A 17,979-nucleotide genomic window follows, 5' to 3' on the forward strand; every position below is an offset into this window, starting at 1 on the left:
AATAAGCCCCAAGAAGCTCCACTTTGTGTTTAACAACGCCCCTTAGCTTTTATAAATTCACTATAATTCATGGGGATTATTCCTTTTATAAAACGGTTATTCCATTTACGTAAAACAGAGCAAATAATGTGTAATGATAATAATAAAAACATTATTCTTCCGCCAAACAATGTAGCTCCTCAGAAACAGCTGTGGTTGTAACAAAGTGGTTGCCAAGCGACACAGACGTAAACAAAGGTGCATGTTTGTAGAGTAATTTACACAACTTCGAACACGGCTCAACCAATCAGAATCAAGGACCGGAACTATCCGTTTTATAACTTGAACTTTATAACGCAGCGAAATGCAAAATCATTTCGTATTCATTCGCATGCGTATGAAGTCGGTGGAACAAAAAGTGTATTGTGACTGACCCTTAAAGGGATAGTTCACCCGAAAATGAAAATTACCCCATGATTTACTCAACCTCAAGCCATCCTAGGTGTATATGACTTACTTTTTTCAGACAAACACAATCAGAGTTATAGAACAAAATATGCTTGCTCTTCCGAACTTTATAATGGCAGTGAGATTTTGAAGTCCAATAAAGTGCATAAATCTATCATAAAAAGTGCTCGACATGGCTCTGGGGGGTTAATAAAGTCCTTCTAAAGTGAATTAATGCATTTCTGTGAGAAAAATATTAATATTTAAAAATGTATAAACCATAATCTCTATCTTATGCTAACTGTCGTATGTGTGTTCACGAGAGAGTGGAGTTCAAGCGTATGACGTAGGCATAGCATAAGGTCCGGTGAGAATATGCTAGTTTCGTGAGAACCAAGTTTTGTTTACAGCAAAGGAAAACCAATCTCCTCTTGTATTATATTGACACCCTCCGACAATTTTCTTTACAAATCTTCATTTTGTACTTTTAATTCATGACCGGTGTTTTCTCTTGTCTTCACTGCGCTTCCACATTCACCTGTCACTGGAATGACACTCTTTGCACGTACAACAGTTAGTGGAATCTACAGATTATGATTTATAAAGTTTTAAATATAGATATTTTTCTTACACAAACACGCCGATTTGCTTCAGAAGGCCTTTGTGAAACCCCCCGAAGCTGTGTGGAGTACCTTTTATGATGGATGGATGCACTTTATTGGACTTCAAAATCTCAACACCCATTCACTCCCATGATAAAGCTTCGAAGAGCCAGGACATTTTTAAATATAACTACGATTGTATTTGTCTGAAAGAACAAAGTCATATACACCTAGGATGGCTTGAGGGTGAGTAAATAATGGGGTAATTTTCATTTGTGGGTGAACTATCCCTTTAAGTCATAGTTTATGTGACCAAAAAGCATTGGTTGGCCAGTTTTCTTTGCAGTGTATTGAAAAAGATATCAGAAACCTTTCCAAAAATAAAATTCTGCTTTAACAGCCGTTCATTCAACGGCTTTTTTTTCATACCGAACATTAATCTAGGTGTTAACAGGCCCTTAATCTCAAGGTTTTCTAACCTGGAACTAATGTTGGCCTAATGGCAGTGGTCTTCTTCTGAATCTATGAGTTCTAAAGAAAATCTGACTTTGCATTGCAGTGTTAGAACAGAAAATGAACAGGAAGTTGATACCCATGATAAAACATTCCAGTGTACAGCTAATTACTCACTCAGACAGTACTAATTAACGGACTGGCCCTTGGATTTTAAACGAGGTAGAGCCATCCTACAGGAACTAGATCTACAATGGCATCGCTACTGGTCTGCCATCATCACGTGTAATTGTGTCTGCTATCAAAACTTCGGAATGCTGAAGGTTTGGCCAGTTTCCTCATGGACAGCGAGTCTGTCTTACCCTCCAGCCTTGCCCCGGCTCTGGCCTTCTGGAAAGGATTCCTTGAGCTTCCACGGCCCTTGTCCATTCTCTCGCTAATGGAGAAGCTCTTTCGGGAGTAGATGTTGGAGTGCGACTCCTCCGAAGAGGAGCAGCTGTTTGCTCGCTCTAGTCTAGAGATCGGCGAGCAAAACGGGCCCAGCGCGAGGCCCAAGCCTAGGTCTGCGCCTATTCCACCACTGCTGCTTTGACCCCGCTTACCTGTGTCTGCTGACCCCTCTCCGGGTTCCTCCGGATCAGATTCTGCATGACTGAGCTCGGCATCTCTCTCAGGATGTGAGACACCCAGGTCCTGTGGCTTATCAAACGTGAAAGAGCCTCCAGGTGAGTCAGACCTCTCTGGGACAGGGTAAGGGGTAGAGACGCAACGGGTGTCGATGCAATCTGTGATGCTGGTATACTCAGCCGCCTTCACCTGCACGCCCATGCCTCCATAATAACCACGTGACGTGAACATCAGGCTGTGCGACTTAACCAATGGAGGCTCATCCAGAAACAGAGGCCCTGCCGTGGATAGGAAGCGGCTGCTCTTGGACCGCTCGAGAACGCCAGCCGAAGGCGGCGGCGAGGGGTCCAAGTCCCAGGGGGGCAAGGCATCCGGCAGCAGGTGGGCAGAGCAGAGCGATAGGTCAGCGGCGGCGCTGTCCTCAAACAGGACCGTACCATCCGACTGTCTTTCGCTGCCCCCTGCCCTTCCACTGCAGTCCCGCCCCCCTGAGAGCACCACCTCCATGATTTCAGAATGTAGAGATGAGTCTCGAGCGAGAGATGGAACTGTCCGGACCGGGTCCAAGAAGCTCTCAGTGGGCGGGACGTCCTCTGAGGCAGAAACATAGATGTCTATGCAGGATGAAGGGCGAAGTTGTTGCTGCACGGATAAAGTATTCAAAGGTGCGGGTTTGGACTCTTTGGGACCTGCTCCTGAGGACACAGACTGTGAGCTGTTGGCCCGATGGAGGCTGAACAATTTGTCTTTAAAGAAGCCTTCTCCTCGATCTCCTCCACTCCTATCCTTAGAGGAGTGGCTTACGTAGAAGGAGTGACTGCGGACACGTGGGGCCAGAGCGGTTGGAGATGTAGGGGAAATGGACTCCTCGCCACCCTGCTCCAGAGACTCCTGTAGCCTGTAGGAATTGCCTTCTTGGCTGTTGAAACTGCTCTGGCGCAGGATGTAATTTGTATCTGTGCAGTCAGATGATGTCCTGGACCGGGCTTTGTTGACTTCGCCTCGATCCATACCAGCAACTCGCTCCAGTGCCACAGCAATGCGGCCGATCATCTCCTCCATCTGGGCGAGCCGGATATCCACAGTCTGCAGGGACGCTTTCATGAAATGTTCCCTCTCGTTTACTTCCTCCAGGCGCATCGCCATGTTCTCCACCCTGAATGATGAGAGATTAGACAATTTCATGCCAATCTACAATTTTTTAATAATTAATATTTTTATTCAGCAAGGATGTATTTAACTGATTAAACTGAAATAATATTTCACAATATTACTGTTTTTACTCTATTTTTGTTCAAATAAATGTAGCCCTGGTGAGCATGAGAGGCTCAAAAACAATCTTTTAAACAGTAGTGTACATAATTAAGCACTTATTAATAACAATGAACATTAATTTAATTTGTATTTTTTTTTTAAATCATATATTTTTGTATTGTGTACATATAAAGACTGTCAAACTGGGGTACAGGGACTAGCAAGGACCACAGGAGGGAGCTAGAGGGTTTACACAAAATTTGAGAAAAAAAGAAGAGTTTACAAAACAAATTTTCAGGGTTCTCAAAGCTAACGTGTTCCATTTCAATATTTATTATATATATTTAATGCAATAACTTTTTAATATGCTGTTCTGGAATGATATATATTGGTAAAAAGAGCTTTACAAATAAAACTGAACCGATAAAAAATGTTTCTCTTCAGGTTTCTCTCCACTGAAGGTTAGAAAAAAATGCAATGTCATCCTAATTTTAATTGGCTATGGCTTTAGTGATCATGCAAAAACCAATTAAATAATCTGAACTTAATGTTCTTCATATTTTTCTCACAAAGCATAAATGGGTCTGCATACTGTACATGAAAATACATAGCTGTCTATATAATTTAGGAAGGGGATCCCTTGAAAAGGGACGATCATATTTAGGGGTCCTTGCCATAAAATGCTTGAAGACCTCTGGTTTGAAATACAGTTTAAAGTGGTAGGCCCGGTTTCATAGACAGGGCTTAGACTAAGCCAGGATTAGCCCATAGTTCAATTAGGACATTTAAGGAATTTTTTTATATACGTGCTTAGAAAAAAAACATTACTGGTGTTCATCTTGAGATAAAACAATAGGCATTGATATATTTTTAGATCAGTCAGTGCAAGTTTCTTTCAGTTGAAACAGCTCAGATTTACATTTTAGTCTGTGAAACGGGGTTAATGGTCTGTTGTGTTGTCTGAAATGTTTTAACCTTTCAGATGTCACACGTATCCTCTCATCATTGGATGAATTGAAGCGGTCATCTTTCTCTCTGAAATACTCCTCCATACACTGCTCTTCAAAGTCATGTACCTTCTTCAGTTCATCTTCAGTAATGAACAGCTCTGTGGGGAGAGAATTTGTTGTCACTGTCACTTTTTCGTATCATAACAGTGAAGTTCAAGTTTTTTCTGTTTAATTTAACTTTTTTTATGTTAAAATGATTAAAGCATGTCTTCAGCACACTGTAATACAGTATAATAGTATTCATACCTTATTAATATGCAGTATGCATTAGGGCTGGGTTTTGACACAAACTTCATGATTTATGAGTTACAATTACATAATTATATTTCTAATCCAATTCGTTTTTTTTAATATATACATATTTAAATGGTGGCTGTCATAAAAACCTGCCTGATTTATTCAGACATAAATTAAACATTGAAGAACTGTAGAAATTATGATGAATATGTAACATGGTGCATATATTTAGCAAAATGCTCCTCTCTAGAGTTCATTTTTCTACTAACAAGTTTATGGTCACTGAAAAAGTTTTTTTTCTGAGGTAAATGTGACTTTACGTGATATTGTTTACAAGCTCAACCTTTGAGTGGTTGAAACACTGATTGAACGATTATATGAGACAGGATATGGATTTCTGTAAGCTGTACTCATACAACATACCTGCAGATGTTCATTCATGTTTATTTCACAATGTAACTGGTTAAAGAGGAGGAGATGATCATTCACTTGTGCTTTGCGTTGCCGCTTCTCTTGACCTGAGGCGCTACAGCGATCTGTCTCTCGACATCAAACAGCACCAAAATAGCATTTATTGTTTTAAGTTATTTACTTTCTTTCCTATCAAAAGTAACGAAGCACAAAGCTTATTGCGATTTGTTGAATGGGAGGCACGCTACAGTATTCCATTCTTCAAATTAAAACAAGCTAGACTAATCAATTCATGGGATTTAAGAACCGTTATAGTTTTGTAAAATTGAGAATCTATTAAAATCGAGAAATTAATTTTTTTTACCCAGCCCTAGTACATATGCTGTGCAACATACTGTATGCAACTTTTGCATGCCAATATAAGGTACAAAAGTTAATAATTTCAAACTGAAATATCTCCCTATTACAAAATAATCATGTTTGGCAAAGGACGGTATCAAAGAGAATCTTTAAGTCGACATGAGTTGGTTTCACTCTCATTAGCTGCATGATCAGAGAAAACAAAATGACTCCTGCTGTCATTTTGAGGCTTTCAGTATATTGCAACAGCATTTTATCACTCACTCAGCCCATAGTCCCGCTCATCCTCATCATGTTTCCTCCAGCGACAGCAGAGGTGTTTGAGGACCATAGTTATGTGGCTGAAAATGATGAGAGGAGGAGGAAGGACAGGACGTTCATGGAAGGTCATGATCAGCTGGTACCTCTGAAACTTCCACACCTGGTTGGAAATGGACTTCACTTCAAAGAACGTGTTACTGTGAGAATAAAAGACAATGTTAGCAGCATACAACATTGTTTTACTCATCCCAGTCTCAAAAGATGGGCTCATGGACCACCCACTATTTGTCTATTTGTTGACTGTCTGATGCATAATGCAAACGCATCTGCAATGCACTGAATAACTTACTTAAATACTGCAATGAGCAAATTAACCAGAAGGATGTTGGCCACCAGCAAGTAGCAGGCCATGATGGCGGGGACAATCCAAGCTCCGGTTTTGCAGGGTGGGAGAGGCATGATGACTCCGTCCTCTGTGGTGATGTTCTGACCGCATGGAGCTGTTAAAATAAACAACTGAGTGTTGCCAAAATTTAAACAAACAAATAGCAATAAAGGTCACTTTCAAAAACAGACAATCTCTCACTCCCTTTCTGACACATGCTTAAAATCAAAGAACCAGTCAAAAGTGGGTTGTGGATAAAATCTGAATGGAAAGACTATATGCACCAAGTGGAATTCAAATATATTAAAAATATATTCCATATGTAAAATTGCATCTCCAATATATTTAAACATATGCAATGTTTAAAATATATTGATATTAAATGTACAGCAGTCTTTTTGATGGTTGCTTGTAGCGCAGGTTAGAATGTATTGACAATACATCATACGTTTTTTCCAAATGGGATGGTTCAGTTGCTGTAGCTTTCAAGGAGAGGAAAGTCAGTCAGGTTCATATTAATTTACATATTTGTGAGTACATTTACTAGTTTCAGTATTTAAAAATCACACTCAGAAGCCCAAAGTGAGAGAACTGAAGTAACATTGGTTATCTTAAATTCGCTATTATTTTAAATTTTTGTTTTGTTTAAATTTTCGAATTTATTCTGCCAAAAACTCTGACAACTGAACCACGTGAAAAAACTTTCATATTGATGAGAGGAGGCAAATGCATCTTGTTGTTAAAGGATGTACAGCGGACATATGAGATGGTCTTTCCAGAAACATTGAGTATTTGGAGCTTATTCGAGGACACGCAAATGGGCACGGATGCTCATGCTCTATTAGATATGCATAACACGTAATATCAAGTCAGTGGATTTTCCACCAGTAAGTTCAGTTTACATTGTGAAATGAGAAGGAAATTACACTGACTATGAAGTACCACCAGAGTAATGGGACATCAGTCAGTGCTAGCTGGCCGTGGGAGGTTCATGATGGTGACTTTAGCGTTATCCAAGTTTCCAGTTTCCATGATAGGGTTTTAAAAAAAACTGCAATTTGCCCCACAATTTAGTTGGCGTAGCACCTTGAACATTTGCCCCACCACGGAAACCTGGCCTTTAGCCTTGCAGTGCCGTGCAGGGGTGTCATACACTCAATGACCACCAGGGAGGTGGAGATGAGGTGATGATATGACTGTGAAAATATAATGGCTCTGGAGATAAATCTAGCAGAATTTATATATTGGAAATTGCCTATATGGGATGGACCACTGTTACGCCCAGTTCCTTGAGTGCGAATGTAATTTTCGACCAGCCAGAGTTTGTCATTCACTTTGTGCTGTAGCTTCCTACTATTCACATCTGAAACAAAGAACGAAAGCGTTATTTCAGCTCTCTTATCTTTGGGCCATCCATCTCTCAGCACACACACACACACAAACAAACAACTGACAGTATGCACACAACAAACAAACACACAACTTAATAAGAAAACACATGCTTTATACAAACTCTACAGCATACACTTCATACACAAGTCCTTGTGACTGATGCACTGGATTATAATGAGTGTACTGATTTATTTCAGGCACAAGATGTTGTATCATAAATCCGACAAGAGAGAATAACAACATTACTGCTGCAAAACATAATAAGGTAAGATGGAGTAAGATACATCAAGTCAATCATCTTTATTATTCATCACAACTTATAATCAGGACGAATCATTCAAACTGCTGGTATGAAATAGGTCTGCCTTTATATGTATCTTTTTTTGTGACTTTGATATCTTTTATTCAGTCTGAGTGAACTAAATAGTTATGATGCATGGTTCTAATAATAATTAAAAAATGTTTTTAATATTTTGACTATATAGACTACTGTTCAAAAGTTTAGGGTGAGTAAGATTTATTCTAATTTCAATAAATAAGTTACTTTTTATTATAATAAATGTATACTTTCGAATGAAATTTATACTTTTATCCAGCAAGAACCCATAAAATTGATTAAAAAGTAATAGTAATGATTACCCCAAAACATAAACAAGCAGGAGAACTGATTTTTAACACTGGCAATAATAAGAAATATTTCTTGAGAACCAAATCAGCATATTAGAAAGTTTTTTTTTCGCTAGATAAGACCATTCTTCCTCGGCTGGGATCGTTTAGAGCCCATTGAAGCTGCATTTAAACTCTACGACTGTAGAAAGAAAGACATGGACATCTTGGATGACATGGGGGCGAATACATTATCTGTTAAATTTTGTTTTGGAAGTGAACTTCTCCTTTAACAAATACAATGGCAAAACATATCATATTCAACAAAGTTAACATGCATTTAGATGCATTCATTATATCCTATTAAAATATACAGCTAACTTACATGTATATATATATATATATATAGTTACAGTCACAGTTGTTAGGAGTGTTTTTCTCATTCCGACTTTTGCTCATGCAGAAGTGTTTTGCTTCTCCATCTGCAGTCTTACAATGATCACATAAAACCATTTTAAAACAGCAGCACTGATCCATATCATCCTGTAATGACAATTTAAGTGCAGCCATTTACAGAATATGACAGAATTTAGGAACACACACAAGCACAACTGTACATCACAAAATTTCATCCAAACTGTTTCAGCTGTTAAATGTGAAGCCTTCATCACATCTGTGGGAATGTTTATGCTATCATTTACAGATTTGTTCATACTGTCCAGTGATGAGACATAAAGCCTGAGGTGCTGTGCTTGAGTGTGAAATCGAGTATACCCAAAATGCCCATGCCTGTACCCAAGGTAAATGTTAGTAATAAGTCAGCCTTACGGTCGATTTGGTCAGCAAACACCTCTCCGTAGATCATCCAGTATGGCATGAAGAAGATGTTGCGTGCCAGCATCCAGGATGGGTCCTCATTGGGATTGAGGATAGCCTGCCGCGCCACTCCGAAACTCATCAAAACCACCAACATGATGATCACAAAATACATCATGTCAATCATCTACGTTCGCCCCGGAAAAGGAAGAGAAAAAGAAAGATCAAGAGCATTAGAAACCATGTTAGACATTTTTGCCTTAAAAGTACAACCGCTGTATCTCCCTCACCATCTTGCCGATCATCATGACATATGGACCCAGGTATTTGTTCACTCCAAAGATGTCAAGCAGTCTTATATACCAATAGATGATATTGACACAGTAAATGACCCTGCCGTAGCTCATCAGAGGTGGGTCTTGCAGGCGAAGCACCATCCCGATGGAGAAGATGAGGATGGCCATGAGGTCAGTGATGTTCCAGTACTCCTGCAACCACACCTTCACCTTCTGCAGGAGCTTCCCTGGCTCTGACATGAGGATCTGAGAGACAGGAGAAGTGAAACAGCAAAGCACACTGGAGTCAAAGCGTTCATGTAACCAAAAATAGAGTAATTTTGACAGTTTAAAATCACTGTTTTATATTTAATATTTAAAAATGCACTTGACAATGGTGATATTTAAGGATGGATATGTTTTGCAAATTAACAAAACAAGCCTAAACCAAGCGTACACTAATGAAGCAGAAGTTTTTGCATTTACTGATTTCCACAAGAGGGCAGTAATAGACTGTTCATTTGAACCAGTTCACATTTTGGTCTCCTCAACATTAAGAGTTTGTAACTGAATAGCAGGTGTGTAATTATATGCTAATTTAATTATTAGACATTGCTTATGAATAATAAATAATCTTTTCCCACATTTCAGGGATGGAAGGAAACAATTTTCATTGCTCGCTGAGTTCTAATGAAGTCTCACCTCTCTCATCTTCTCGATGCCATTTGTAAAAATGTAGGCAATAACAATCCACTCCTGAGGAGAGGGCCACAGGTCCATCTTCACCAGAACAATATAGTTGAAGAGCATCAAGTATCCTACATAAGCCAACTGTGGGAAAGACACAGCATCATGATTAGGGGGAGAAAACTCCTTAATCCATTTCAGCTGAAACAGTGAAACAGTTTTACTTAAACCACACTTATTATACAAATGTGGAATTCTTAATCTAATTTCCATTTCATTTAAATGTACACTACGGTTCAAAAGTTTAGGTTCAGTGAGATTTTTAATGAATACTTTTTTCAGTAAATTAGTATTTTCAAATGATTTCTGAAGGATCATGTGACACTGAAGACTGGAGTCATTACTGCTGCAGATTCAGATTTGCCATTACAGGAATAAATAGTTATTTTAAATTGTAAAAACATTTCACAATATTAGTTTTTTATGTATTTTTGATCCAATAAATAAAAGAAGCCTTGGTAGGCATTAGATAATTCTTTCAAAACATTAAAAATAAAAAATCTCACCAACCCCAAAACCTTTGACTGGGATTGTTTGTTAGTTTATTTTTCAATACATCCTTTTACAGTTTTCACTCTTTCACTTTTGTTTAGATTTAGTTTTTTCAGTTTCTAATTTTAGTATCTTTAATTTTTCTTCCAGTTTTAATGTTTTTGGGCTACCAAAGTTAATGTGCTTTTATTATTTATAAAAGTTTAACAGCATTACATTTCTTAATGTTCTCAGTCCAGCAATATTGCAATCTGGTAACACGTTCATGTTTAATGCAGGCAGGTTGTAAAGGTTTCAAGTTTTATAATACACCAGGTATCAAACTAATTAATTTCTAGTCAGGTTTATTTTAGTTTAGTTTCAGAGTCATTAAAATGTTTCCTAGTTAGAATTGTAATACATTTTATATTAAAGGCACATTATGTAAGATTTTTTTATTAAAATATACAAAAACCACTAGAACAGTGTTACATATTTTGATGACCTGTACTTACATTACCCCAAAAGTTTCGAAAAACGTTTAAATCCAGAGAAATAAGCTATTTAAATTAGTGTAAGGGACCTTGTCATTGCATCGCCTGCCAATGACCTCATACACCCTTGATTTTCCGGTTTTATTTTGTAGAAAACACGGAAACCCCAAAGACAATTTTACGTATTTTATTAGACATGTGACAACCGCACATAGCAGCACTATAACACAACTTTCAAAACACTCAAATGTTTCAAGTATGATTAAAAAAAAGCACTGCTTTACCTCACATACGCATGACCGAAAAGACCGGAAGCGTTCGCCTGTGGCATAATAAAAGCTCCGCAGCTTTGAAGCCGTGTATCGCGCTCGTCCTTCATTAGCAATCACTCCAGCGTCCTCCTTTCGCTTCCACAACTTTCAGCCCCACCCTGCTTCATACTACAGTGACCTTAATAAGTCTTTAATACATCAGTGCATCCATGGACATGATTTCTGCCTCATTTCCGACAGACTGCATTCCACACAGTCACAGCATCATCAAATTACGCCTTTGATTCTTGTTTGTTATGAATATGCGCCCTCTAGCGGTGAAAACTTACATATTGTGCCTTTAATAAAATACTAAATTATTTCAATTTACACATGCAAGTTGTCTTTCAAAATCACTATCATGAAAACACTGTTCCACAGGCTCCAAGTTATGAATTTTAGTGATAGTAGAAAACATTTATGCTTGTAATGTTTCTTATTTATACTTCCTGTTTTACTGTACATAGAAATAAGCATTAGCTACAGAAGGAACATTTTTTTTCTTCAGCTGAACTAAAAATCATAACATTGACTTCTCACCTGCATATTAGGGTAATGCTTTTTTTTGTTTTGCAACTTTTTTTCATGAAAACGATAGAAAGATTGACACACTCTCACCAGCAGAGAACAGAAATACTGTTCAGTGTAAACACTACAACGTGACAGTGTGAGGGGAAAGAGAGAGAGTACAAGCAACGAGAGAGAGAGAAAAAAGAGTGAGTAAATAATGAAGACACACAGCACACGGAGCAGAATTTTTCATCTTTAGGAGCCTGGAGATTTGTCAGATTCATGGCCTATATTTAAAACATAGATGAGGCTAAATAAAAAAAATCTTAGCTGTTTTGATCTCTACTTGCCTGCATTTGAACATTTTTCCCTCTGGACTTGATATGATATCTATTGATATGAATTTAGTTGCAAGTGAAAGATTTCAGAGGACATTTCTCTGAAGAATTCAGATACAAGGTATTTTGATGTTCATATAGATTTGATATGCTAAACACACTGAACAGTACAGTATGCCTTGTTGTACTAAACTGGGGCACAACTAGGGCTTTTACCGTGTGAAACCAGAACTTGACGATGGGGGCGTTGTAAAACTCGTAAATCTTGCGACCCACTGGAATCAGCCGATGGCGGTTCTGAACCTCTTCCACCTGTTTCTTACGTGATGCTTCTGAACTGACGTTTCCCAGCATAGCCTGGGAAAAAAAGTAGAGAGGACAGAAAGAGGAGAAAGATAGAAAGCATTTTACACACCATTTACATAGTGTGACTTCTCACCCAGAATTGCATGCAGCTGTTTAACTGCAAAGCAATACTGAGTGCCGAGGAAGGTGAGAAATTCACTATGAACTGGGCATTGATGATTCCGCTGGGAATGGTCGCGTGGAGAAAGAGAAAGAGAGAGTGAGAGTGTGTGCGAGAGACAGAGAGAGAAAGAAAGAAAAGAGGAATGAAAATGCCCAGTGTCATGGGTTATTTGGACACGTCCTTAATCCAAGAGCAGGGAGCTTATCCCGTAAATGGAAAAATATGGTGCACTCTTGGACATCATGGCAGAATTGTATTGCAACAACTTTTCTGCTGTCGAAGCTGTTTGGTTGAGCTTTGCTGCAGTACAGCCTTACAAACTACACACTGTCAATCGATATACAATGAAAACAGTTTGTCTGTTTCACAGCGTATGTTATGTACAGGAAGATCTGGTTTTGACAGGCATTTCAATGTTGCATCAGAGAAAAATTATTGCAAGTACAGTGCATTTTCCGGAAGAGCATTCAGATCAATTGCAATACAATTGTCATCTTGTGTTGTAACCTCACATATCTACAGTATATTCATAGTGAAGTGAGGGGCAAAGCTTCAGTTTTTGGAACAGTGTTGTACAAGATCAGGTCAACCCAGTCATGTTCTGGGAAATGTAGTCCTTCTCAGTTATTTGACTTAGTAACTCTTGGACTACATTTCTAAACTAGTGTCTTGGGCTGACCTGTTTCTTTAGAGCAGTAGTTCTTAAACTGTAGAGGATTCCAAATGGATTCCACAATTTGTTTGGCTGATTTAAAAAACAGAACTATTTAACAACGTAATTAACATAAAGCACCAACATTAAATTAATTGACTGATTAATAAACTCAAAACAATGAATCACTGTAACTGGCGGTTTACACTGCATTGATCTGTGATATAGTTTTTTTTTCTTTAATAATCTATGTACTGCACACTACCAGATTTTTAAATATTTTTAATTAAAAGTGTCTTATGCTCATCAAGGCTGCATTTATTTGATTTAAAATACAGTAAAACAGTAATATTGAGAAATTTTTTAAGTAACTGTTTTGTATTCTAACATATTGTAAAATGTAATTTATTCGTGTGATGGCAAAACTGGTTTTCAGTCATTACTCATGTCTTCAGTATCACAAATTTACTGATTTGATGCTTAAGAAATATTTATTATTATGAATGTTGAAAACAGTTGTGCTGCTTAATATTTTTGTGGAAACCATGATACTTCAAAAAAAAAAAAAAATGTTTTTTTAGATTTTTAAAAAAATAAATAATAGCAAAAAGATTTATTTAAAATAGAACTTTTACGTCATCACAAATATCTTCGCTGTCATTTTTGATCAATTTAATGCTTCCTTGCTGAATAAAAGTGTTACGTTCTTAAAAATAAAAGTTAGTTACCCCAAACCTTTGAACAGTAGTGTGCACTACCATTCAAAAGGTATCAAAACACTAAGACATTTCAATGTTTTTGAAAGAAACTGACACTTTTACATTAAATTGATCAAACATTATTGATATTTAAAAGTCACAAATGACTATTTCCAACTGAATATGACTGTTTTATTATTCAAACTCTCTGTTCGTCATGTGCAGCACTGACAGCTTATGCATTCTAGTCGTCAGTTTATGAAATATTTATAAGATTGCACCAGTATAATACCAGTCTGTTTTTCTGAAACTGATGTACTCCTCATCTTGTTCATCTGGGCCATCCACGTCTCTCTCTGTGTAATAAACAGCTTTCATCTCTCAAAAGAACAACAGACTGGTGTATTTCTAGAAAGATGTTTTTGTGTTTGACTATTTTTAAAAGTGAAATTTGACTTCAAAACTTTGAAATGCAAGTGTACTCAATACTTAAACTGAAAAAAAGTGACTGCCATTTTAACACTTAATTAAGCAGCACAATATTTTTAGACTGTACTATTAAAAAGAGTTTTTTACATTATTAAATAAGCGCATTAGAAGAATCTCTTAAGGAATATTTGAAACGTTTTTTTAGCAGATTAATTTTTTAGAGAGTAATGACTGCTGAAACAAGGATTTGCAATTACAGGTAATATTTTTTATTATTTTTTTAAATAACTAAAATAAGACCATGTCAAACAATACAAATGTTTTACATATACAGTTGAGGTCAAAAGTTTACACACACCTTGCAGAATCTGCAAAATATTCATTATTTTACCAAAATAAGAGGGATCATACAAAACGTGTTATTTTTTATTTAGTACTGACCTGAATAAAATATTTCACATAGAAGATGTTTACATATAGAACTCAAGAGAAAATAACAGTTGAGTTTATAAAAATTGCACCGTTGAAAACACTTAAACTGCCCACTGTTCTTCAGAAAAATCCCTCAGGTCCCACAAATTCTTTGGTTTTCCAGCATTTTTGTGTATTTGAACCCTTTCCAACAAAGACTGTATGATTCTGAGATCCATCTTTTCACACTGAGGACAACTGAAGGACTCATATGCAGCTATTACAGAAGGTTCAAATGCTCACTGATGCTCCAGAAGGAAACACAGTGCATTAAAAGCCAGGGGTGTAAAGACAAAATAAGTTACATTTACCCTCAAATTCCAAAAGTTTTCACCCCCCATATGTACTAGTTGGATATGAGTCTCTCAGTGTGAGAAGATGGATCTCAAAATCATACAGTCATTGCTGGAAAGGGTTCAAATACACAAAAATGCTGAAAAACCAAATGCATGCATGAACAAGTTAAAAAAAAACAGCTGTGGGTCATTTAGGTAACAACACAGTATTAAGAATCAAGTGTATGAAAACTTTTGAACAGGGTAATTTTTACAAATTCAACTATTATTTTCTCTTGTGGACTGTATGTAAATATCTTTTATGTGAAATATCTTATTCAGGTCAGTACTAAATTAAAAATAACATACATTTTGTATGATCCCTCTTATTTTGATAAAATAATTAACATTTTGCAGATTCTGCACGGAGTATGTAAACTATTGACTTCAATTGTACATTGGTGAACATAAAAAAAGTCTTAGAGTCAAACTTTGGAACAGTAGTGTAATTGTTTAGGCTCATTTGGGCTGATTAGATAAACATAGCAGTATATAGGTAATTTCAACAGAATAACAAAATTATAGATCTGTAAAATTGAGACAGTTTCAACATATGGTTAAAAATTAAGGCTAATTTGTACACTAGTCAAAATCATAAGCAACTGTTGTTAAGTAGTTACTGTTTTCCCCATATTTGGGTCTGTTTAAGTGATCCGTCACCTGAAACAGTTCAAGAGCCACTGCTTTAGAGCAACACTTCATAGTTCACAATGGAAGATTGAACAACAAAATTCGTGCAGTTTTGTGTAGAAGTAAGAAGGCACTTCTGGTTTAACTTAAAAGTGAAGGTTGTCGTCATGGAGATGTCAGATCAAGGCTGCTAACAATGCAAAAGAAGCCTTCAACATGCACAATGGTGTCGTAGATGCGTGAATGATAAAAACACAGGCAGCATTCAGTCACAGTACCGTACTTCAGACGAGACCCTCGCTAAAAGAAAAGAAACAGAGAGGAGACAAGGACAGAGGCAGACAGAGACACGCTACAACTCCACAACCACGCGTCTTCGCTTTGACAACGAGGAACGAAAAAAGGGCGAAGTGGGAAAAGGGTGTAGGGTGGGGAGGTCAGAAAAGCGGCAGGGTTGGTACGGGTCTCTAAGAAGAGGAACCACTGACTTAAGGAACACCAACAAAATAAACCGGAAGCAGATTTGAGAGGCCAAATTGGGGGCAGGACTTTCACAGAGCAGAGCAGATGTGCCTACGTGTGTTTGTGTGTACGTGTGTGTTAGACTACAAGCTAAGAAACGAGGCTAAGGTGGATGCTCTCACCACGGAGTTGTACTGCGTCTCACAGTAAGATCTTACTGTGAACTCCATGTCCTCCTCCTCCTTCTCCTTAGCTTGTTTCTCAGGTTCATCCACATCCTTCTCCTGCAGGTAGGTGTCCTGATCCTGAGGCATATACGACATCTCATCCTTATTCTTAAACTCAAGACTCAATATGGAGGGGGGCAGAAGCAGGCCTAAGATAACCTGGTGGACAAAACAAACAAACACAGAGCTTAAGAGAAAAATCCACTGTTACTTTTCATTATTCAGAAGTCAGCAGACCAGTTTGTGCAGTCACAGAATGCTTGTAATGATGAAATACCGGCCTCTATCTTTCTTGCTACAGTAGCACATGTGAAATACGAAACACCAGTATCACCACTGAACCACAGGCAAAAATAAACTATGCAGAAAGGGAGAGAAACACAAGGAGAAGCCTTGTATTTAGGGACACATACATAAGGAATAATTGACAACGGTCCGTTGAATTCTTCGAAAATAATGCACACTCGAGGTGGTGATGCGTTACACCTCGGGTGTGCATTATTTTCGAAGAATTCAACGGCCCGTTGTCCATTATTCCTTATGTATATGTCCCTATACATAGTCAATTATTCCGCTTATACTAAGGTTACCACACCTCAAGACATCTTTCAGATCATACATTTTAAGGCATTTGTCCGGTTTTGTCCTTACAACGCTATTGTAAGTAGGATTAATTTCTCACGCATCTCATTCAATGCTACAGTTGCTAATTCCAAAACGGCATTTTAGACCTAGTAACGACGCTTGAGCATAGACTGTAAAAAATATGGATGTAGTGTCCGTGACGTCAACCATAGATTTCTGAAGAGCATTTTTGAAACTTTTAGTGGGCGGGAGTTGACCGTCGCCATCTTGGAATCGCGGCACTGCATGTCACTCTCGGATAATCGAAAATGGGCAAAGAGGCGGGACGTGGGAAATCCACCTGTCACTCAAGTGGCCACGCCCTAAATTATGCAGAACTTTAAGGCTTAGTATAATTTAAATGGATGAGTTATAAAAAATTTAACCCCCTTTACAGTTTTCTGCTGTAAAGTTGCGCATGGGGAGTCTATTAGATTAACTACTTTTTGGAGCCAGTCTCTAGCGGCCAGTCGATGAATTGCCGTTTAAGCCACTTCCGTGTTGGTTTCAATAGAGAAAGTGGGAGGTTGCCGCTTGCGCTTGAGCCGTTGATAGCAATAATGCAGTTAATAATGAAGTTTAGACAGACAGACCGAAGGAAAGAGAGAGAGAGAGATTAAGGTTGTGAATTACCTCTGAGTCTGTGCATCGCATAAAAGTGATCGGCAGCAGTGTCTCTACTAATAGTGAAACTTTAAGTTCATTTTCTTCACGAACAGCGCCGTTGTTCCCTCGCTTGTGAGAAATGTCATGTAGTTAGTGCGTATGTTACCGTGTGTGCAAACTGTATGTGTGTGTGTCTGTAAGGGAGAAAGAGTGGGAGAAATAGAGTATGTGCTTTTCTTACATAAAATATTTTATTCTGTTGTTTACTGTATTTATTAGTTTGGCCAGTGTCGTTGTGGGTTTTGCTGATTTTACGCTGTAAGGACCTTTGAAATAATTGAAATTATGTGGCGAAGTGATATAGACCTGTAATACGGTCAAGAGCTGCAA

The 17,979-nt window shown here is 37.8% G+C and overlaps 1 protein-coding gene across 9 annotated transcripts in view; it reads right to left on the reverse strand.

The window, feature by feature from the left end:
* Window positions 1-482: 482 nt before the first annotated feature.
* Window positions 483-17,979, reverse strand: part of trpm3 (transient receptor potential cation channel, subfamily M, member 3) — a 170,821-nt gene continuing 153,324 nt past the window's right edge. For 3 of the 9 annotated variants that reach the window (XM_051108900.1, XM_051108903.1, XM_051108897.1), the window contains 10 exons: window positions 16,315-16,518; window positions 12,203-12,343; window positions 9,818-9,946; window positions 9,131-9,382; window positions 8,853-9,027; window positions 7,282-7,389; window positions 5,991-6,141; window positions 5,645-5,838; window positions 4,338-4,470; window positions 484-3,264 (listed from right to left, as the gene is read on the reverse strand). In XM_051108900.1, coding sequence (XP_050964857.1) covers window positions 1,761-3,264; window positions 4,338-4,470; window positions 5,645-5,838; window positions 5,991-6,141; window positions 7,282-7,389; window positions 8,853-9,027; window positions 9,131-9,382; window positions 9,818-9,946; window positions 12,203-12,343; window positions 16,315-16,518 — 2,991 coding nt within the window. In that variant the 3' untranslated portion in view covers window positions 484-1,760. Of the gene's footprint in view, window positions 3,265-4,337; window positions 4,471-5,644; window positions 5,839-5,990; window positions 6,142-7,281; window positions 7,390-8,852; window positions 9,028-9,130; window positions 9,383-9,817; window positions 9,947-12,202; window positions 12,344-16,314; window positions 16,519-17,979 lie in introns of all 9 variants that reach the window. The other 6 variants (XM_051108896.1, XM_051108898.1, XM_051108895.1 and 3 more) reach the window with 5 other exon arrangements.

The sequence above is a fragment of the Labeo rohita genome, chromosome 5 (genome assembly GCF_022985175.1).
Source record: "Labeo rohita strain BAU-BD-2019 chromosome 5, IGBB_LRoh.1.0, whole genome shotgun sequence".
NCBI classification, from domain to species: domain Eukaryota; kingdom Metazoa; phylum Chordata; class Actinopteri; order Cypriniformes; family Cyprinidae; genus Labeo; species Labeo rohita.